Here is a 23473-nt window from a genome sequence, read left to right as displayed (position 1 = left end):
CAGTGTGACTCTTCTTGAATTCGGTTGAGGGTTTCGGTTAGCTAATTCACGCGACAACAAAAGGCGCGAAACGAAGCAGAGGCCAGGCCAACGCCAATGTAATCTAATTACATATGTATTACATGTGTAGCCTACAAAGTTTCGACGCTCCCTTCTGAAATTAGTATAATATACTGTGTACACGCAAAACTTCTTTCTCCGTTCGTGTAATCTTATATTTTGTGTTGCCTATTTCGGTTCATTGACTGCATTTTCTCTAAAGGCCCTCGCATCAAATTTACCTATAGCGAGTTTAATACAGCAACAAATTGCATGCATACTTGGCAAACAAGAATTTCGTCCGATAGTAATTTCTTTCGAGTATATTTGTGGAGAACAACAAATACACAGTGAAGATATAGTGCATGGAAACTGGTAAATACTGTGCCTTGTAAGGAGATGTTGGACAGAACAACTCATCCCATACTTTTAACATAGGCATATTTAATCGTATTCAATCTGATAAGAATCGCCCCCTCATGGACGCACCCGGTATGGGGTAAGTGCCGATAGTAACAAAACCTGCTCCTGGTTATATCTAATAGGTTATATCCAACTTTTTATCTCAAATTGTCAATAATAAATAGTACAGCTAAAGTAGCCTGCGCATAGGCATAGGCTATATAATGTAAATTAAGCAAAACTTAACCTGTTTAGAGAAGCATTTAAATTGACTACATACAAATATTCACGATGAAACATGGTGTCCCCTTTTCCATTTTTATGAAAATGGATCAGGCTGATAAAGGTAGGCTAATGCTGGAACCGGCTATCTCTCTCTGGTCTGGGAATGTTGCTGGCATAAGGTGGACGAAGTCTGGAAAATAGCGTCTGCTTAATGATGCAATGATAATTGGGATGTCGTGCGGGTTCCCTTTGACGTTTTAAATAGAGCAGTAGCCCAGTGCTACTAGGATGACAGTTTGGGCATAATGAAAAATACACAAGCTTCAACAGATAGCTACTAAGTTCTACTACCGCACGTTTTCCCCATTTTGGCACAACTAGCGGTCGTCTGCAATGGAAGTGAGCAGTTTATTTCATACGCGAAACGGGAGCGTCCACTCCTCATACAAAAGCAGCAGGTTAATAAACAGTCAGTAACACAACAGTAACCCTCGGGTTCCATAGCACCGTTACTGAGTAAGAGATGCAGTTGCACGAACCAGACAAACATTTGCGTGCCTAGCCCAAGACTAAGTAGGAAAATCATTATCCCGGTTGTCATGGGGACGCGTCTACAATACACAGACCGGGGCATAGTGCCTGTAATACAGGGTGGGTAACTTTTAAGTAAGCGAATTTGCTGACTTATTATCAGCATGATCTTCCATTAAAATATCGAAGCAACAAATGGCAGTGTAATTAACGAAGTGATGTCAAAGAACAAGGTATGCTGCATGTTCTCCACATTTTACCTAGATAACGTAGCTAGATTCTTCTGTCGTGCCAACAGGTTTGTGCATGTATGACCTTACCGAATAAATAGCTATAGCCCAGGTCTATATTAGCTGCTGTTCCAAGCAAACCACATTCCAACCTAACACAACATACGGTTAGTTATTTATTTAATTCAGCCATCCATGTTACCTTATTTTAATTCAGTGTTCAGTTAGCTTCGGACGTGTTTACTGGGCAGTTCTTGTTCGGGGGACTTTTAAGAGATTGAAAGTTTGCTCTACTTAGTATTTTTTTAGGCCTATTCAGTTGTCTACTTTTCCTGAAGAAATTAGAAGCGGTAGCAAAGGGCGCAGCACTGTTACCCAAACGTCTGACCAAGCGGCTAACCAGTTACAGTATTATTTATTAACGTAAAGAATTTACTATTTCAACAGAGTACGGGCTGTAAGGGGCCTCACAGCTACCAAAAAAGAAGAGAGGGGTAAGTAAAAGGACATTTAAAGGTACAAATTTCTACATATTGACTGAAATTTGAAAGTATGATCTTGTTCATCTTAAATTAATGTATTTTTTGTCCCGTATAAATGACTTTTGTTACCAAAATATAGGAAAGAGATATAACTTCATTTTATGTGTTTATGTTAATATGATTAAAGTAATACGTTTCTGATGCTCCAACCTTCAACAACATTTCAGACTCTCCTGCAATAAACAAATGCAGTGAGGTAGCGTAGGAAAAGATTAATTCAATATTTAAGGGACTAATATTAGAATAATTTCTATACGTAAGCGTATAGGCATCTTATTGCATGGGTATCATATTTATATGTTTGTTTTTTTGTTGTTGTTTTTTTTTTTTTGCTGTCTACTATTTTGGAAAATGCTCATATATTCTACAGGAATTACCAAAACCCTGCCCAAGTTGCTAAGACCTAGAGATAAGTAGAATCCAGTGTCTTGGTGCTGGACCAAAACAAAAACCTGCACCCACATTGGCCCCTTTTCGATGAGATTGCTCACCCCTGATCTAGAGCTAATAGTGTTCCAAGGTGTATAGCCAGGTTTTTGTGTTCACAGAGAAGGAAGAAACTGTGTGCGATATAAGTGTGGACTCACCAACACCATACAAGATGTGCTTAGACAGAGACCAGGCTGGGTTGAAGTCAAAGAGTGAGTTTCTCTGATTGACTGTTTGACTGTTTCAAGCGTTTACCTTTTAATTTTAAGGAGCTCATTCAATTGTATGTGTGTTTGTACAAATGTATGTGTGTGATGTTTGTTATTTAGTGACAGCGAATGGGACTTTAACTGGTGTGATGTCAGCTGGCTGAGGGAAAATTTTGATCACTCTTACATGGAGGAACACGTGCGAATATGTCATTTCCGCAACCACTATGAGGTGAGTCCACTCAAGCCTTTCTAGAAGGTACACATATTATTACGTGTCTTATTATATTTTTTGAGAGGAACCGTACCTTAGTGGACAAGAGTCCTGGTGTTGGAACAGGGTGGATACAGCTGTATTGTTTGTCTCCTGGTCAGCTGACCCGCAAGAACTTGATGGTGAAGAACCTGAAGCGATACCGCAAGATTCTGGAGAGGGAGGCAGGCCGGTTTGAAGCATCCAAATGCGACTTCTTCCCCCGCACATTTGAGCTGCCCAGCGAGTACCACCTCTTCGTGGAGGAGTTCAAAAAAAGTGCAGGCAGCACCTGGATCATGAAGCCAGTGAGAAAAGTTCACAGCTACGGGTGACATTTGGCAGGAGAGAGATTTAGTCGGATCTTGAGAGTGAGACAGAGAGATTCAACCTATAGCTGCTAGGAGCATAAAATGAATTAAACCAACCATCCATGTGTGTGTCTGTCCCACCTCTGACCCAGGTGGCACGCTCACAAGGGAAAGGCATCTTTCTGTTCCGCAAACTCAAGGATATCACAGACTGGAAAAAGGTACCAGCAGGTCTGTCCATGCAGGCTGGGAAAGCTAGATAACCCACTAAACATTTACAGCATTTACCTGCAAGCCATTATGAGAGACGTTTACATCAGTTATTTATGTGCAGACTGTGACTGCTATACCCATCAGTTATTTATGTGCAAAATATGACTGCTATACTCATCAGTTATTTATGTGCAGACTATAACTGCAGTACCCATCAGTTATTTATGCGCAGACTGTGACCACTATACCCATCAGTTACTGTTTCCCGGGCAGGACGGCAGTCGCACCGAGGAGCAGAAGGATGAGATCCAGGTCGAGAGCTACGTGGCACAGCGCTACATCGAGAATCCGTACCTCATAGGGGGTGTGTGTCTCTCATTCCCTCCCCAGCATTTCTGCACTCAAAATGCTTTTCATTCCAAATACATTTATTGGAAAAATAGTCCCAGAATTACAGTGACATTGACCCTTTATTTGTTAATCTATTTCAGGTAGAAAATTTGACCTGAGAGTCTATGTGCTGGTGACATCGGTAAGTATTTTTTGAAAATCGGACATTTTTGAATTTGAAGGAACAAAACTGGAGAGAAAACAAGAATAATCTTATTAAAAAGTCACATGAGCCACAAAAGCAAAATTTGTACTTTACTCTGCATTTTTTGTGCCTTTGTGCGTGTGCACGGAACTCGTCTGCATGTCAAACGTTTTGTGTTTTTGTAACCTTCTCTGTGTCGCTTTACTTGCTTCCTGCTTTCTCTCCATTCATGTTACTAATGCTAATCCTGACTAACATAGAACTTGTACAGTACTAATTATATTAACACACTAATATGTTAATATGCTAATAATACCAACAAACTAACATTCACTAGTTTTGCGTATTTATAGTTTAATCATGTAACTAACATATTAACATTCTCCCTATTTCTGCACTGCTCTGTAGCTCCACCTCCCTGTTCTTTTGCCTGCCTTAATTCTGCGAAGTGTTCGTACCTGTTCTATAACTATCACTGCATTCTTTAAGGCTGTGCAATTGTCTACTCCCTAATCCAGAGCCATTTGTATTCATGTGAGTCTATGTGAATCCAGTCCGTGTCTTTGTTTCTCCCTTGTAATTGTATGATTGCCGTTTCATGCGTCTCACCTGATGTCTATTTGTTAGACCACCCTCACTCCCATGCCCCGCCTAGGTTGTCTCATTCCCCTGTGTATTTAAACCTGTCCTTTTCAGTTTCTCTTTGCTAGTTCGTCTTTCTGTGAGTCTGTTCCCTACCCCGGTTCTAGCTTCCCCACACCTCTGCCCTGTTATCTTTCTAGTTTTGCTCTGCTCCACTCTGCTCTGTTCTGTTCTGTTCTTTAAATTTTTGTTTATGACCCCTGCCTGCTCTTTGGATTACAATTTCTGTACCTCTGCCCTGTTTGGACTGACAACCCAGTTTTTGAACTTTGCCTGTTCTTTGGATTACACCGGTCTGCCCCTTCCATCTGCCTTCATTAAACCTGCCGTTTTCTCTTCACCCTGAGTCTGAGCTTGGTTCCCCTGTCCCCGAATCCTGACAATCAGATATGTTGTGTGTTAGGTGTGTGTAAAGTGTGTGTTTAACTTATTTCATATACTCTTTTCTCTCAGTATATTCCCCTGAAGGCTTGGCTGTATAGAGACGGATTTGCCAGGTTCTCCAATACCCGCTTCTCCCTTAACAGCCTGGATGATCAGTGTATCCTTCCCATAATCAATCGATAAATCAATTTTTATTTGTATAGCACTTTTAACAAAGGGGCTTTGTCACAAAGCAGCTTTGCCGAGAACTGGCCCCCAAGAGTACACCTAGGGCAACAGTGGCAAGGAAAAACTCTCTGGCTAATAGGGCGGCCTGTAGTATAGTGGTTAAAGTAAATGACTGGGACATGCAAGGTCGGTGGGTCTAATCCCGGTGTAGCCACAATAAGATCTGCACAGCCGTTGGGCCCTTGAGCAAGGCCCTTAACCCTGCATTGCTCCAGGGGAAGATTGTCTCCTGTTTATTCCAATCAACTGTCCATTCCAATCAACTCTTGATAAGAGCCATCTGCCAAATGCCAATAATGTAATGTGATGTAATGTAATGTAATGTAGAAACCTTGAGCAGAACCTGACTCAGTAGAGGAACCCATCCGCTGCTGGTTGTAAATATGAACAGATGAATTATAGTTCATAAATGTCCTAACCAAATTAATTCAGTCCAAGCAGAGAGGACACAAGGAGGGATGGCAGGGACACCAATGGGTGGCGGGGGCACAGCTGGTCTTGGGCTGGAGCTCCGGGCCAGGAGGGGGTGCGCAGGAAAAGTTGGGCTAGAGCTCCAGGCAGGTGCCCAGAGCAGGGAGAAGAGGAAAGTAACATTGTTTGGGGGTTCAGATAGTAATTGGTCAATCGCAGCAGGAGGGAGGGGTGCCTGCGTGTGACAAGGAATACCCCGGCAGAATAAGGCTATGGCAGCATAGATAAGGGAAACAGAGGCAGTAGCCAACACAGCTATGAAGGCAGGCTTGAGTCACCACCACACCATGACTAGTTCAGCGTAACACAGTCCTACCAATGCTCCAATGACAGCACTGTCCACCAGAGGTACAATAGGTAATTTCGGACTCCTAACGGTCAAGTGAGGAATTGCAACAACAGACAACCCCAAACCACAACACTGTTTATGCTTCCCACAGTCTATGAATATAACGCGTAATATAAATCGTTATTATGCAGTTCAGTGTTCTTGTGCACTGTTTTGGAAAGCTGAAAGTGATAAACGCAACAGACCCTGCCATCTTTTCGTAGTGTTCTAGTAAGAAAATGTTTGCCAAACAGGTGACATTATGAGATCTTGACTTTGGTATGCTGCACAATACAACACTGAAGTGAAAACTGTAAACACCCTCAGTGACACCCTCAGTGTCCCATAATGGTCCTGCCCCTCTGAGTGTCCCATAATGCTCCTGCCCCTCTGAGTGTCCCATAATGCTCCTGTTCCTCTGAGTGTCCCATAATGCTCCTGCCCCTCTGAGTGTCTCATAATGCTCCTGTCCCTCAGTGTCCCATAATGCTCCTGTCCCTCAGTGTCCCATAATGCTCCTGTTCCTCTGAGTGTCCCATAATGCTCCTGCCCCTCAGAGTGTCAATTACATTAGATTACATTAATGGCATTTGGCAGATGCTCTTTGGCTGACTTAGTCAGAACTGACTTTGAAACTGCCAATCTACGTATGTTGTTAGAAGCAGGACTGAGCAGTATGATATAGTCATCAAAAGATTAATGATTTTATTCTCTTTCTAACATTTCAAGTGGTACACAACACATTACATCTCTATGTACATTAACATTTCAAGTGGTACCCAAGCTCAGTTATTGTATACCTCTCAATATATAGTTTCCTTCTTCTAACAATAGAGGTGATACTCGTAGACAAATAATTCTTAAATGCAGTCAGTTGCAACCTGCACCTTCAAGAAACACGTGTTCCAAAAAGTGCTCCACAGCAGTTTGCACTCAATGCTGGAATTGCTTCTAAAAATGCAGAATTCAACCATTAGGACTCAGAAACCATTATCTGTGTATCAAACTTTGAGATTTTCAATCAATGATTTCAGTTAGAGGCATTCACTTAAAATCAAAAGGTCTTTGTTCCTTTCAGCATGTTGGGCAGTGGGGTTGGGGGGGTCGTGGTGTTTTTCTGAGTCCCAAGCTATAAAGTAATAAAGTCAGCATAGGGGAAGCAGGATGGAGGACAACCCGATAACATTCCACAAACACAGTTTTAGAGAGCCGGGCATTTAAACACATGGGCAATGAGAGTTTGCTAAAATAATAAAAATCAAGTCCGTCTTTCTACCCACTAACTGTTCTGTTGGTAGCAAGGGGTACAGGGCGTGTGTTCACTGGCTGTGCTGTAGGTAGAGAGAGGGGTACAGGGTGTGTGTCCACTAGCTGTGCTGTAGGTAGAGAGAGGGGTACAGGGCGTGTGTTCACTAGCTGTGCTGTAGGTAGAGAGAGGGGTACAGGGTGTGTGTCCACTAGCTGTGCTGTAGGTAGAGAGAGGGGTACAGGGCATGTGTTCACTAGCTGTGCTGTAGGTAGAGAGAGGGGTACAGGGCATGTGTTCACTAGCTGTGCTGTAGGTAGAGAGAGGGGTACAGGGCATGTGTTCACTAGCTGTGCTGTAGGTAGAGAGAGGGGTACAGGGCATGTGTTCACTAGCTGTGCTGTAGGTAGAGAGAGGGGTACAGGGCATGTGTTCACTAGCTATGCTGTAGGTAGAGAGAGGGGTACAGGGCATGTGTTCACTAGCTGTGCTGTAGGTAGAGAGAGGGGTACCTTTTTAACATTAAATGACCTTTTTAACATTTCACAGGTGAGCATCGTCTGTTGAAACAGATCCCAGTAAAAACAACGATAGCTATAGTTTAACTTTTGTATTTGTCAATGGGTCAGAGGCTTGATGCAGTTATTGCAAGCAAGGGATATGGTACCAAATATTAAGTGTTATTTACTTTCATTTACTTAAATACTCTCTGTTCTAATACTTTTTCTCACCTAAAAATTGGATGGTCTGATACCAAAGGTGCTATGTTCTAAGAAGTTTAACACATCTGGATGTAAATGCCAGGAAATAAAAGCTGATATTCGGAACTCGTCTTGTGTTCATCTTTTTATCTCAACCCCAAATGTATTCAGCAGATTCAAAAAACGAATTGGCCTTGCTGTTCCAATACTTTTGGAGGGGGACCGTATTTTCATATTTATATAGTTTTAAATGTTGATTTATTTGTTATGTGATGTTCTCTTCAAATCCCTGAGCAAAAATGACAGTTAGTGTAGAATGGTGCACTTTTTTGTTGGATGGGGGGTGCTAAAGGGGGGAGGGGGGGGGGTTCACCCAGGGCGCCATACAAGCTAGAAATGCCACTGGCACTGTTGCCCCACTGGCACTGTTGCCCCACAGGAAGGAGGTCCTGGGTTCCATTCCCGGGCGGTCAGATCCTCTCTGTGTGCAGGTCCCTGTGTCTGTGTGGGATTACTCCAGGTACTCAAGGACACGCATGTCAGATTACGTACAAACCTTGACCAGGGCACTGGCCTGAACTGTGGTCTCCAGGCACTGCACTGTGGCTGCCCACTGCTCTTAAGTAACTAGGATGGGTCCAATGTAGAGGACAAATTACCCCACAGGGTTCACTAAAGTCTATCTGCCTTATCTGGTCAACACTGAGTACAGTTGGAAAAAACAGCATTTGGCCCTTAACTGTAGTCCACATGAAGATGTGCATCTCACCAATGTAGCAGTGCAAAAAACTGCGCGGGATTACGACCCTGAAAAGGTAAAAGACTCTGGTAAAAGACCCTGCTCTCTCTGATACTTCCCTGCTATCTCTAAATGATAATCCCCTGCTCTCTGTGATAATCCCCTGCTCTCTAAGTGAGAATGCACTGCACTAAGTGATAATCCCATGCTCCAGCTAAGTAATAATCCTCTGCTGTCTCTGTGATAATCACCAAATCTAAGTGATAATCCCCTGCTATCTCTAAGTGATAATCGTCTGCTATCTCTGACAGTCTCCTGCTCTCTAAGTGATAATTCTCAGCTCTCTCTGATTATACCCTGCTCTCTCTAAGTGGGAATGCACTGCTTTAAGTGATCATCCCCTGCTCTCTGTGATAATCACCTGTTTTCTCAGTAATAATCCCCTGCTCCATCTAAGTGATAATTCCCTGCTCTCTTTGATATTCCCCTGCTCTGAGTGATGATCCCCTGCTCTCTCAGTGATAATCCCCTGCTCCATCTGTCTGTTTAATTATTATTCTTGTATATTTATTATTTTTCATTATTTTGCTGGGGCGGCACGGATGGTGCAGTGGGTCGCACTGCCGCCTCACAGCAAGGAGGTCCTGGGTTCGAATCCCCATCGGCCGGGGCCTCTCTGTGTGGAGTTTGCATGTTCTCCCCGTGTTTGCGTGGGTTTCCTCCGGGTACTCCGGTTTCCTCCCACAGTCCAAAGACATGCAGGTTAGGCTGATTGGAGAGTCTAAATTGCCCATAGGTATGAGTGTGTGAGTGAATGGTGTGTGTGCCCTGCAATGGACTGGCAACCTGTCCAGGGTGTATTCCTGCTTTTCGCCCAATGTATGCTGGGATAGGCTCCAGCCCCCCTGCGACCCTGTTCAGGATAAGCGGGTTAGGATAATGAATGAATGAATGAATTATTTTGCTGGTCCTCTGTTTATTTATTCATTGTTCATTGCATCCATCTTCCCCTGTGATGTCCGTGTCTTAATGTATTCTGAACCTGAGTCACTTCCCTGTGTTCGTGATTCACTATTCGGATGGTTTCGGAATTTTCCGGTTTCCCACAATTCCTTCCTAGTCTCATTTTTCGCTTACTTCCTGCTTTCCTCCATTTATGTTTGTATATAACACTAATCTACTAATAACTACGAACATAGATTTTCTACAGTATTATATTAACACTACACTAATCACCTGTCTAACTAACAGTCAATAGTTTTAGATAATTGTAATTTAATCATGTTCATTAACAAACTAACTCTACCTCTATTTCGATACTGCCCTATAACTCCGCCTCTCTGTTCTATCTCTAATTGCATGCCATGATTCAACGAAGTGTTCGCACCTGCTCTCCCCTATCACTACATTCCGTAATTCTGTGCAATTGTCTACTCCCTAGTCCGGAGCCGTTTATTACATGTATGTCTTTGTTAATCTGCGTTTTCCCTTGTCATTGTGTAATTACCCGTTCATGCTTCTCACCTGATGCTTATTTGTTAGATCATCCCCACTCCCTTGCCCCACCTAGTTTGTCTCATCCCTCTGTGTATTTAAACCCTGATCTCAGTTGTATTCTTCACGTTGATCAAGATATTCAGTGCTGATTAGGACAGCCCTTTGCCTGATTCCGAGTTTGCATTGCCCTTTTGATTTGTTTGCTATTCTGATTTTTGGTTTTTGATCTATGCTCTGTATATCTCTCTTGCTTTGCCCTTTTGTACCATTGCCTTTCTGCTCATCTGGATTTTTGACTTTGGACTGTTTACTCACAATTATTTTTCGACTCGATTTCGCATTGTGTTTATCGGGTTACCTGGCTTTGACCCTTGGACTGAAATAATGATTTCTGATTATCCCCTGTTCTATGTTTGGATCTCCTGAGCAGTACATAACAAACTGAGTGATAATCCCCTGCTCTATTTGATAATCCCTGTTCTCTCTCAGTGGTAATCACCTGCTCTCAGTGATAATGCCTTGCTCTCTCTGTGATGACCTGCTCTCTCTCTCTGCAGGGCTGTAAGTGGCAGATTCAGCAGCTGCGGCGGTACCTGACAGCCAGGCACGGCGCAGAGACTGTGGAGCAGCTGTTCTGGGACATGGATGCTATCTTCATCCGCAGCCTCCAGAGTGTGCAGAAAGTCATCATCAACGACAAGCACTGCTTTGAGCTCTACGGCTATGACATCCTGTTGGACCAAGAGTTAAAACCGTGAGATGTGCCTCTGGCTCCTCACCACACTGTGTAACTTTAGAGGTGGAAAACCTGGACTCACCTGGTTTTGCTAATTAGCACAATTCTTCAGCCAGGTGGTATTCACTTCTGAATATTACCACCATTTGCAGAAACTTGAATTCCCCAGTAGAGTCCACACACATTGTGATCATCCTTACATTGCTGAATGCACAGCTGGCAGGTTGATTAGCTCACGGCACAGGTGAATGATTGGTTTGCTTGTGGCACAGGTGAATAATTGGTTTGTGGCACAGGTGAATGATTGGTTTGCGGCACAGGTGAATGAATGGTTTGCTTGTGGCACAGGTGAATGATTGGTTTGTGGCACAGGTGAATGATTGGTTTGCGGCACAGGTGAATGATTGGTTTGCGGCACAGGTGAATGATTGGTTTGCTCCTTGCACAGGTGGCTGATTGAGGTGAACGCCTCACCGTCACTGAGCGCTAGCAGCCAGGAGGATTACAGCATGAAGTACGATCTGCTGGAGGACACCCTGCACGTCGTGGACATGGAGGGCAGGTGCGACGGTCAGAAAAACTTGAGATACTGCTGCATCTGCGGTGTGCTCTGTGCTGTATGACCGGCTGTATTCTGTGATATACAGTGGGCTCAAAAATTATTGGCACCCCTGACAGAAAATGAACAAACAATACTCAAAAAAATTCTAAACAATATATTTATAGACAAACTCGAAATACCAACATGTGATAAATACTGTGCTATATTAATGTTTCAATGGAACCAACAAAAATCATTTACTGATTTAATTAAAAATCAATTTCCTCCAAATCAATGTTTCACAATTATTGGCACCCTTAAAGATTATTGTAAATAATTAAATTAAAATTAAACCAGGTATTAAATTCCACTTATTTAAGTTTATCTATGTGTTAAGGAACTGTATTGAGTGATTACATCACTTCCTGTTTCACTAGGGTATAAAAATGAGGTAACACACATGCAATATCCCTTTGTCATCCAACACCATGAAGAAAACAAAATAATTGGCAGTTCAAAAGAGGCAGATGGTCGTAGACCTTCATAAACGTGGTAATGGCTACAAGAAAATTCACAAACGATTGAATATACCACTGAGCACTGTCAGAGCAATTATAAAAAAGTTCAAAAGATATGGAACTGTTGAAAATCTCATGGGTAGAGGACGCAACTGCATCTTGCCCCCCAGGATACTGAGGAGAATGGTGAGAGAAGCAACAAAATCCCCAAGGATCACAGTGAAAGAATTGCAGGCCTTGGTGGCATCTTGGGGTCACCAGGTTTCAAAAAGCACCATCAGACGCCACCTCCATAACCACAGCCTCATTGGAAGGGTTGCCAGAAGAAAGCCTTTTCTGACCACGAGACACAGAAGAAAGCGCTTGGAGTTTGCCAAACGTAATTTACATTATGACTGGAACAAGGTTCTCTGGTCAGATGAGACCAAAATTGAATGTTTTGGTCAGATACAGCATCAGTATGTTTGGCGTAGGAACATAGATGCATACAAGGAGAAGCACCTCAGTGAAATATGGTGGTGGGTCAGTCATGTTTTGGGGCTGTTTTAATTCCAGAGGTCCAGGGGCACTGGTTAGGATTGATGGCATAATGAATTCCAGCAAGTATCACGCAATTTTGGCTGAAAATCTGGTTCCCTCTGCCAGAAGTCTGGGACTTGGTCGTAGGTGGACTTTCCAACAAGACAATGACCCAAAACACACCTCAAGATCCACACAGAAATGGTTCCGTGACAACAAAAGCAACGTTCTGCAATGGCCATCTCAGTCACCAGACCGCAATCCAATCGAAAACCTGTGGGCTGAGTTGAAGAGGTCAGTTGATAAGCACAAACCCAAGAACGTGAAGGATCTTGAAAAGATATGCAAAGAGGAATGGTCCAAAATCCCTCCAAATGTGTTCCTTAATCTTGTCAAAAATTACAGGAAGAGACTCCATGCTGTTATCCTTGCCAGAGGTGGTTGCACTAAGTACTAGGTGAAGGGTGCCAATAATTCTGAAACCTTGATTTTGTTGAAATTTATTTTTTATTAAATGATTGTTATGATTTTGGTTGTTTCCATTGAAACATTAATAAAGTACAGTATTTGGCACATGTTGGCGTATTACCTTTCTCGATAATTATATTATTCTTTTTTTCTTAAGCCTTGTTTGTGCTGGTGAGGGGTGCCAATAATTCTTGAGCCCACTGTATACTGTGATATATGCTATGTTATACTCAGTGCTGTATTTTGTGCTATATTGCCCTCCATATGGTAACAGTAGAGTGTATTTTTTTGGTTAGTTTTTTTGCTATTACTAGGGGTGTTCAGAGAGTCACTATTTGTATTCTGTATCCATATTTGTTGAGGCGGCAAAATTATTTGTGTTCATATCTGGAAATGGACGGGTTTGAAAGAAGGTGGACTTCGCAGGGGGAAAAAGTAAAAACATGGCAGACAATGCTGACTTCAAGAAAATCGTCATTGACACTCCTGTTGCTTGGATATTAAAGCATTGAAGTCATTGTTTTACACTCACTCATAATAATGAAGAATAACAACAGATGAACATGTTATGCTAACAAATGAGCTAAACATTTTATGGCACCTAGGTAAATAAGTTATTGCTGAAAATAGCCTAGCAGGCAATGCAACTCATTGCTAATGTTCAATATAATTTATGTATCAAAAAAAAATACTAAATACTAAAAGTTCTCACTAATAGGTGGGGAACAACAATGCAACACTTACATGTTAGCTAATCTCCTCCCAGACACCCTCTGCTTAACCACACTGCTATTTCGATAAAGCCTGTTTATTAAAAACACTCTGCATGACAAAGCGCATATCAGCTGGTTAAAATTCCATCCTGTATTTTTATCTTCTTGTCAATCCACGCTTTAAAATATCACAATAATCTAATGAAAGAATAATTTGGATATTATTCAGGATATTGGATTACCTATCAAGTAATTGTGCAAGTATATTTTCATCATAAGGAAATTAATGAAAACCGATGGCTGCCTGGAAGGTAAATAAAACAAATTCAGCAATGTAAAAAGATGTTGTACAGTATGCTTTGAAACTTTTGCAGCAATGTAACATAGGCTACACATAATTTGTAGTAAATGGGCTTTATCCAAAATACCAGAATGATCCTTCAAGTTTTAGAACAGGTTAACCCCCCCAGCTGGAAAATACAATGTAACTACACTATTTAAAGACAAGCTGAAATCAAAATTAACTTTTTCCTCAATTCAGTAAATTCTTCTTAACCCTATCCATTCTGCACCCTTGTGGTTGAGTCGTTGATGTCTCAAATAATTGTTAAGTTCATATTTATGTCATACAAAAAACTGTGACTGTTATAAAACCGGAATATGGCGATGCCAGACTGTTAAAAAGAGCTAGCTAGCGACAATAGCAGTTTAGATTCTCCTCAGATTCTTATTTGCAATGCAGGGCAATAACACAGCAGGCTCCCCCATGCCACACTAAGAGTTTACAACCCTGACCTAGTCACAGAGAATAAATGGCGTATTCTAACAATCCTTGATATAATTTCTCTACATCAAAAAACATGTTCCACTATAAGAACAAACATTCAGAAGTTTCATGAATAAACACATTGTTTTCTTTTTTTCTTAGCTCACTTTTTTTTTGTTTTTTTTTTCAATTTTCTCCCTTTTTCTCCCAATTTGGTAGCCAATTGGACCCGGTCTGATTCAATTAGAGCTAGTATTAGATACACCGCCCACACCCCGTCCCTCAGCGGCCAACACGCCTTCTTCAAGCCGTCTCGCCTACCAAGTTGTAACCGTGATTCCAAGGCGCCCGAGGTGCTTGTTTTTGTGCAGCAATCTACTAACCCTGCCAAGTCCCTCCCTCTGGAGCAGCGAGCCAATTATTGCTGCTCCACATGAACCGGCCAAACTTGGCTTTTGGCAGGACTGAGAATCGAACCCCGGTCCCCAGTGTGCAACTGCAGCAAACTGCAACCGCGAGTCTGCTGCGTCTTAGCCTGTTGCGCCACCACGGCTCCCTTTCTTAGCTCACTTTTATTCCACATCCGGCCGACATATTGTTTTGAAAATTATTCGATACTGACATTTATGGAACCAAATATTCTGACTAACGTTGAAGTTTATTTCATTATCCATTCAGTTGATATCTTTACCATATTTCGTTGACCAAGTTTGTGCACAAATATAAAGTTGTTTTGAGTTGGTCCTTAACTTAAGAATTGAGCTATTGAGTGCTAAACTATAAAAACATAAGGCGTTTTGTAATTTCTTAGTATTTTAGTGTACTACTGTATGTAGTACCAATCAGGCCAAATTCATGAAGCATTGCACAGTTACATTTTATTTCTTCCTAATTTGATTAGTACTGTCTAGTTTGGGGTTAAGTAGGATATTAAAATCTCCCTCACAAATAAGAGTACCATGTGTTTCCGAGGCAATAATGTCAAACACTTTCTTATAAAACAACTTGTCACTCCCTGGAGGTGCATATTTTTTTACTTCTATTACTCAAAGCCTATCCACTTAGAGTTATGATGCGCTGTGTGTTCAGAGATACTCTTCTGCATACCACTGCTGTAATGTGTGCCACCTTCCAGTCAGCTTTGACCAGTCCGACCATTCTCCTCTCACCTCTCATTAACAAGGCATTTCTGTGTTTCGGGTTTTTTGGACCATTCTTTGCAAACTCTAGAGACTAGTATGTGTGAAAAGCCCAGTAGAGCAACAGTTTCTCAGATACTCAAACCACACTGACTGCCACCAACAATCATTCCACATTCAAAGTCACTTAGAAAAATGTATTTCCAGAAATGAACATGAATATTATGATTAAAATATCAGTTTAACCTTATATTAATGTGTTGTGGACAATAATTCTGCTTATATGGAATTTTAATGGGATAGAATTACTGTTTTTGTGGCTTTTAAGCACTCGTTTTACCAGCATTCCATCAATGTTAAATGCTGGACCCCGATGGCATCGAAAAACAGGCAGATTTCACTGAACATTCCATTGTTTACACTTATGGAGCTTGAAAATGTGACATAAGAATAGCTTTTACTGGTTACTTCACATGCTCATACATGGCAGTTGGTGGCAGTTCGAACTCTCAGAATTGTGACTGTAGCCAGGTCAATATTTTTGGTATGTCCCGCCTTATAAGTCCAAAGTCCCTGGTTACTTTTGAATAGTTTCAGATTTTGACAATAGACATGTCAGACATCAATCACGTTAACGCTTTTCAAGTTTAGGTAGCAAATAACCGTGTTGTATCCTTCTAACGTAATTTAGATAGCAACTGAACTCTCAGATCATGTGGAATCACCAATAGCAGCCAAGATAAATTAATGACGATTCACAAAATGTCTAACTTTGAAAGATTTAAAGCGATCCTATGGCCATTTATGGACGCACCGTCAGAAATTTTCAGTGCTGCTTACTGTAATCAAAGGCTTTATTTATATCGTTCGAATGACCATGTGCCATTAAAAAGCAAATTGCATGGTTTACGCTATTCGCTTATGCTAGTTACATCATACTAACCTCGTACAGGGACCAGTAAAGGCTTAGAACACACTAGCACAAATTACGTTTTCTGTGAGAAATGTATTGGCAAACTCACGTGCACACACATTCTAAAGCTCCACTTTGCCCTCCCTACTATTAAGGAGGTGGAGGAGGAGGCGGAGAAGGGAAGCTTTTGGCTGTGACTGAGGAGGAAGTGTTAGGGCAAGAGCACCCAACCCAGGGGCCAGTTGCAGGAGGAAGTGTTAGGGCAAGAGCACCCAACCCAGGGGCCAGTTGCAGGAGGAAGTGTTAGGGCAAGAGCACCCAACCCAGGGGCCAGTTGCAGAAGGAAGTGTTAGGGTAAGAGCACCCAACCCAGGGGCCAGTTGCAGGAGGAAGTGTTAGGGCAAGAGCACCCAAACCAGGAGCCAGTACCTACAGCAGCCATACATACCCAGGCCATAACACCCCCACCACCGCGTTTCATAGATCTTGGGCAGTTCCTTCTCTCCTCTTGCCATCACACTGAAATAAATTAATCTTCATCTCATCTGTCCACAAGACCTTTTTCCAGAACTGTGGTTGCTCTTTTTAAGTACTTCTTAGCAAACTGTAACCTGGCCATCCTGTTTTTGTGGCTCACCAGTGGTTTGCATCATGCAGTATTGCACCTGTACTTCTCTATTCATGAAGTCTTCTGCAGACAGTGGTCACTGACAAATCCACACCTGACTCAGAAGAGTGTTTCTGATCTGTTGGACAGGTGTTTGGGGATTTTTCTTCATTATGGAGAGAATTCTTCTGTCATCAGCTGTGGAGGTCTTCCTAGGCCTGCCAGTCCCTTTGTGATTAGTAAGCTCACCAGTGCTCTTTCCTTCTTAATTATGTTCCAAACAGTTGCTTTTGGTAAGCCTAAGGTTTGGCCGATGTCTCAAACCATTTTATTCCTGTTTCTCAGTCTCATAATGGCTTCTTTGACTTTCATTGGCACAACATGTTGATAAACAACAATAATAGTTTCCAAAGGTGTTCGAAAGACTCAAGGACTATGTACAAACATGGCTGTAATTTCTACATGGTGAAACCAAAATGTATACAAATCCGTGAATGTGCACTTGAACCACATGTTAATTGTGTGATTCCAAATCAGAGGCAAATCATAATGGGTCTTTGTCCCAAATATTATGGAGGGCACTGTATTCCAAAAATATATATACAATTGCAATACTTATGTATTTTTACACCAAAGTTTTTTCCATCCACTCCCCGCCCTTCACCCGAAAGATCAGTTTCACTTGTGTATACTTCATACAACTTCAAACTTCCCTCTGCTCTTCCCTCCTCTTACCTGGAAGTACAGAAGAATTCATGAAGAAGGATAGCACAGAAGCTGGGAGTATCAAGTACAGCATTTTGGTTATGGTGTCAGTATACATACATACATTCAGCACTGTATGCTCTGTGCCACTCTACCGTTACCATACATTCAGCACTGTATGTTCTGTGCCACTCTACCGTTACCATACATTCAGCACTGTATGTTCTGTGCCACTCTACCATTACCATACATTCAGCACTGTATGCTATGTGCCACTCTTCTGTTACCCTACATTCAGCACTGTATGTTCTGTGCCACTCTACCGTTACTCTACATTCAGCACTGTATGCTCTGTGCCACTCTTCTGTTACCATACATTCAGCACTGTATGCTCTGTGCCACTCTACCGTTACCATACATTCAGCACTGTATGCTTTGTGTCACTCTACTGTTACCATACATTCAGCACTGTATGCTATGTGCCACTCTTCTGTTACCCTACATTCAGCACTGTATGCTCTGTGCCACTCTTCCATTACCATACATTCAGCACTGTATGCTCTGTGTCACTCTACTGTTACCATACATTCAGCACTGTATGTTCTGTGCCACTCTACTGTTACCATACATTCAGCACTGTATGCTTTGTGTCACTCTACTGTTACCATACATTCAGCACTGTATGCTCTGTGCCACTCTTCCGTTACCATACATTCAGCACTGTATGCTTTGTGTCACTCTACTGTTACCATACATACAGCACTGTATGCTCTGTGTCACTCTACTGTTACCATACATTCAGCACTGTATGTTCTGTGCCACTCTACTGTTACCATACATTCAGCACTGTATGCTTTGTGTCACTCTACCGTTACTCTACATTCAGCACTGTATGCTCTGTGCCACTCTTCTGTTACCATACATTCAGCACTGTATGCTCTGTGCCACTCTACCGTTACCATACATTCAGCACTGTATGCTTTGTGTCACTCTACTGTTACCATACATTCAGCACTGTATGCTATGTGCCACTCTTCTGTTACCCTACATTCAGCACTGTATGCTCTGTGCCACTCTTCCGTTACCATACATTCAGCACTGTATGCTCTGTGTCACTCTACTGTTACCATACATTCAGCACTGTATGTTCTGTGCCACTCTACTGTTACCATACATTCAGCACTGTATGCTTTGTGTCACTCTACTGTTACCATACATTCAGCACTGTATGCTCTGTGCCACTCTACCGTTACCATACATTCAGCACTGTATGCTCTGTGCCACTCTACTGTTACCATACATTCAGCACTGTATGCTCTGTGCCACTCTACCGTTACCATACATTCAGCACTGTATGCTCTGTGCCACTCTACTGTTACCATACATTCAGCACTGTATGCTCTGTGCCACTCTACCGTGCTGTTCTCTGTCCCAGACTCAGTGGCAGGGAGAAGCGGGTGGGGGGGTTTGACCTCATGTGGAACGACGGCCCAGTTTTCCAAGAGGACATGAGCCTGGAAACACAGGACAACTCCTGCAATACAGCAAATACACACCTGGGTACCTATCCACACCCATTCACACGCTCATACACACACTCATACACACACTCACTCACACACACACACACACACACACACACACTCATGCTCAACCACACACACACTCACTCACACACTCACTCACACACACACACACACTCATGCTCAACCACACACACACACACAAAGTGTATTGTGAGATGTATTCAGAGATGCAGACTTCCCCATAAAATTGATGGTAAATCACTTCATTATCAACTTTTTGTGAACTTTGTTATAAAGGTGATACATTTCTGCATAACACGCTACCTTATTGCCAAACTTCACAAAACAGTTTGCAGAAATGTATCACTGCAACATACAACAGCTGTGAATGGGGCATCAAGGTTTTTATATCTATGCATAAAGCTGTAAAGCTTGAAATGTGTCTTTTTTCGTTGATTACAGGTTGCATCAATGATCGGAAGAAGCAACTTCGACAGGTCCTCAAGTCCCTCCCAGGACATAAGAGAATAAACCTATCACAGCCCACAGTTCATCAAGCCCCTCCCAGGACATAAGAGAATAAACCTATCACAGCCCACAGTTCATCAAGCCCCTCCCAAGACGCAAGAGAATAAACCTATCACAGCCAACAGTTCATCAAGCCCCTCCCAAGACGTAAGAGAATAAACCTATCACAGCCCACAGGTCATCAAGCCCCTCCCAAGACGTAAGAGATTAAACCTATCACAGCCCACAGGTCATCAAGCCCCTTCCAGGATGAGAGTGGGTTGGCTCCAAAACGAACTGGTTGCCCTATGTGGGCGTGGTTTCCGCTCCATTTAAATTCGGTAGATCAAACGGATACCTTCCCTTTAAATTGCCAGCACTTCATTTAGGCAAGCCAGCACACTTAAATGGAGCTGTCCCAATAAACCAATCGCAGCTCCCTATCCGTTTTCCAGGGCATAAGGGAATAATAACCAATCACAGCCTAGATTTCATGAAAATCCTGTCATGACACATTTAATGACTGCAATGACAACCTGCACAGCTCACCAGGGGGACTGCAGAGTGAGAGATGGAGGACTACAGAATCAGTGATGGCAGTACATATTATGGAGGACTGTACATGCCAAAATTAACCCCTTAAGTCTCACCGGCCAAGGTGATTTTTTGCATTAGTTCCTTTTTTCAGCCTGCAATTTTCAATCACTATGGTAACAGGAGGTACCGTGCAGTTCTCTGTATAACTTATTTTAACATGTCGTTGCTTTAGCAACAACAGTTGCTTATTTTGTAACGTGGGTGGTAAAACAAGTGTGGGGGGGACCTCACCTTCTCTGCATTTTGGAAATCCACAGACAAGAAAGCTAATGTCAGTGACCTTTCAACGACAAGTGTCCAGCGGATCAAATGCATTATAGTTTCTCATCCTAAAAATGAGCAAACTCAGAGAAACATTGATAGTGTCCATTGTTTACTTAGAATTTCTCTGGAGGAATTGTCATTGTTGTCCATTTTGCAATGTTTCGCTACGTTTTGTATATTTGTAGTAGTATAAACTAGTAGTAGTCTATAGTACTATTTGTAATTTAGTTGCAGCAAAAATGTTAACCCATCCGTGTGTAAGAAAATTAAGTACAACTTCAGCTTATCAAAGAACTGGCTATGGGAACGTTATTTAAGTGGGACTAAAAAGCATTTTAATGACATTATGTTTCCAACGTCTTATCATTTGTTAGGCTTGCATAGAACAACAGCATTTTCTTGCCTATGTAACAAAATTGTAGCATTATCAATATGCATCAATATTAATAAGTCTGTTGCAGTTCTTGATTTTATGGCAAAAAAGGTTTTACAACAAAAAAATTATTTTGTACTTATGTCTAAATAGAGGGGACTTCCTTTGGAGGAGGAACAAGGAATCTCTTGTTCGAGTGGCTATTTCTGAGGAAGACAGAGGAAACACCATTGACAACACAATAGGGCATTTTTAGTTTTAATGTATTTAGGCATATAAATACATTCTCAGAATATTTTATTATCATTCACTATCAATAATTATCAATAATGAGCCAGACTGCTTTTGAATAATAAATAGCAAATTATGAAATTATGGAATGTGTTTGACTTGTTGATGGGGGTTGGGTATTTGACAAAAACTTCAATCAATAGGCCTCCATGAATATGAATTTACAAGATGGTATTATTGTGATTATTATAATTATTTTTCATGATCTTCTCAAGCTGTTGCTGTCTGAGGATAGCTGCAAGGGGAGGGAGTTTGGGACAGAGAGGTTATAATATTCTGATCAGGAGGGGCGTAGCAATGCAGTTACTGATTGTACAAGGCAGATGCATTCTGTAGGCCTACAAGGACAAGACAATACAATTTTCAGGGTTTTTAAGCCAGTGGGATATTCAATTTTTCACTACATTGGTTAAAAAAAAACCGAGAAAGAATAATAAAAATAATAAAGCAAAAGCTGGCGAGCTTTCAATAGTTTTCTAACTAACTTCTGTCAGTGTTCAAAGAGACAGCCATGAAGACCAAGTGCTAACCTAGAACCAATAAATGATTTTAAAACATTTCTGAACTATTTTTTTATTAAAACTGAATTGAACATGCCCTATTAAGTCAAGTCAAAGCTGTTTTCACTGTCCTCGGAAGAAATCACTTGTCTGAGTGAATATTTCTAAGGCCTCCAAATGATGAGTCTAGTGTTCGGACTTAAAGTCTAAAGATGTTTTTTGCCAATGTGGAACATTATCAGGGTGTGTAAGTATGGTTTGTTTACACAGGAGGAAATAAAATATGTATACTGTAGTTCAGCATTAGTCAACTCCATGTCCAGCTGATTGTTTTACCTGCTTGGTTCAGATAATAAGCTAATGAGTGAAAGCATTTGGTGTAGCGCACAGTAGGATCAAATACCTTCAGACACTGCACTCTGCAGGACGTGGAGTTCAGTAGTAGTAGCTCGTACACAGCTGGTCGCTCTAGCTATATTGGGGGACTACTTGGCAAGTACTGGTCAGATCCTGTACAAACTACAGATAATAACATTGTACGTGCAACTAGGGCCAAGGGGAGGCCCCCCTTTTGATTTATATCCTACACAGGCACAGGGGATTTGCAATTTGCAGACATGGGGGCCCCTCCAGACAAATTGGGCCTTAGGCGAACTGAGAACTGGCTCAGTGTGCAACTGTGAAATGGGGAGCAATTCCTCCGGAGAATTGCTCAGTAAACAATGGACATTGTATAATTTTTGGGATAATGGAACTACTATGGATTTTGCAACTGGATCTTTGCAGTGATCAGGATACCGATTTTACCATGATTTGTGTTGTCTGAATTTGTTTTTCCACCCCATGTTACAAAAAAAGGAATTGTTGTCGCTAAAACAATGGCATCATAAAATAGTTTATTGGGATAGAACCATGAGTTTTAACTTTCAAATGGTATATTGTGTGACCAGATTGATTAAAAAATTTACTGTAAAAAAATGTGGCTGATTTTGCAATCCCTGACTAAATGTAGCAGTATTTTGTTTTTAACAATCCCCCCATGGAGCAGTGCGGGGTTAAGGGACAATCCCCCCCCAGAGGAATGCTGGGTTAAGGGCAGTCGGCCCCAAAAGCCCATCTTATCGTGGCTACATGGGGCTTGAACCACCAACCTTCCAGGCGTCAGTCTTAGCCACTAGGCTACAGGCTGCCCTAAATTGTGCTTTTTTTGGGGGCCAGCTACCTCAAAGGCCCGGTCACCCCTCCTAGCTCTCCTCAACATAGGGACATCCAAAAGTTGCTGATTGCATGATCTAAGTGATCTAGCTGGGGTATACATATTGAGGAGTTCAGACAAGTACGTAGGTGCTAGACCATTCATTGCCTTAAAAACAAATAATAAAATTTTAAAATTGATCCTGTAACGGACAGGAAGCCAATGTAGGGATGACAGTGCTGGTGTAATATGCTCCTGTTTATTTTTGCCAGTCAGAAGGCGGGCAGCAGTGTTCTGCACTAGCTGCAGACGGCAGAGAGAGGACTGGTCTAAGCCTATATATAGAGAATTGCAGTAGTCCAGCCGAGATGTTATAAAAGCATGGACCACTCTTTCCAAATCCTTTTGAGAAAGATAGGCCTTGACCATGGCTATTTGTC

At 41.9% G+C, this 23473-nt stretch overlaps 1 protein-coding gene across 1 annotated transcript; it reads left to right on the top strand.

Annotated features, from left to right (window-relative positions):
* Positions 1-533: 533 nt before the first annotated feature.
* ttll9 (tubulin tyrosine ligase-like family, member 9) lies at positions 534-22816 on the top strand. Its single transcript, XM_061257442.1, has 13 exons — positions 534-538; positions 2518-2610; positions 2728-2839; positions 2983-3168; positions 3324-3392; positions 3658-3748; positions 3876-3916; positions 5015-5102; positions 8676-8734; positions 10713-10909; positions 11340-11453; positions 19216-19340; positions 19769-22816. Exons 1-13 carry the CDS (start codon positions 534-536, stop codon positions 19879-19881), a joined length of 1293 nt encoding a protein of 430 aa, XP_061113426.1. The 3' UTR covers positions 19882-22816.
* Positions 22817-23473: the final 657 nt, after the last annotated feature.

This window comes from Conger conger, chromosome 10 (genome assembly GCF_963514075.1).
Source record: "Conger conger chromosome 10, fConCon1.1, whole genome shotgun sequence".
Lineage (NCBI taxonomy): Eukaryota > Metazoa > Chordata > Actinopteri > Anguilliformes > Congridae > Conger > Conger conger.
This window is presented reverse-complemented; position numbering and strand designations above follow the sequence as displayed.

Coding starts and splice junctions, on each gene's coding strand:
- ttll9 (XM_061257442.1), top strand. Junction 5,103..8,675: donor TAACAGCCTGGATGATCAGT/GTATCCTTCCCA, acceptor GTCCACATGAAG/ATGTGCATCTCACCAATGTA. Junction 19,341..19,768: donor TACAGCAAATACACACCTGG/GTACCTATCCAC, acceptor CGTTGATTACAG/GTTGCATCAATGATCGGAAG.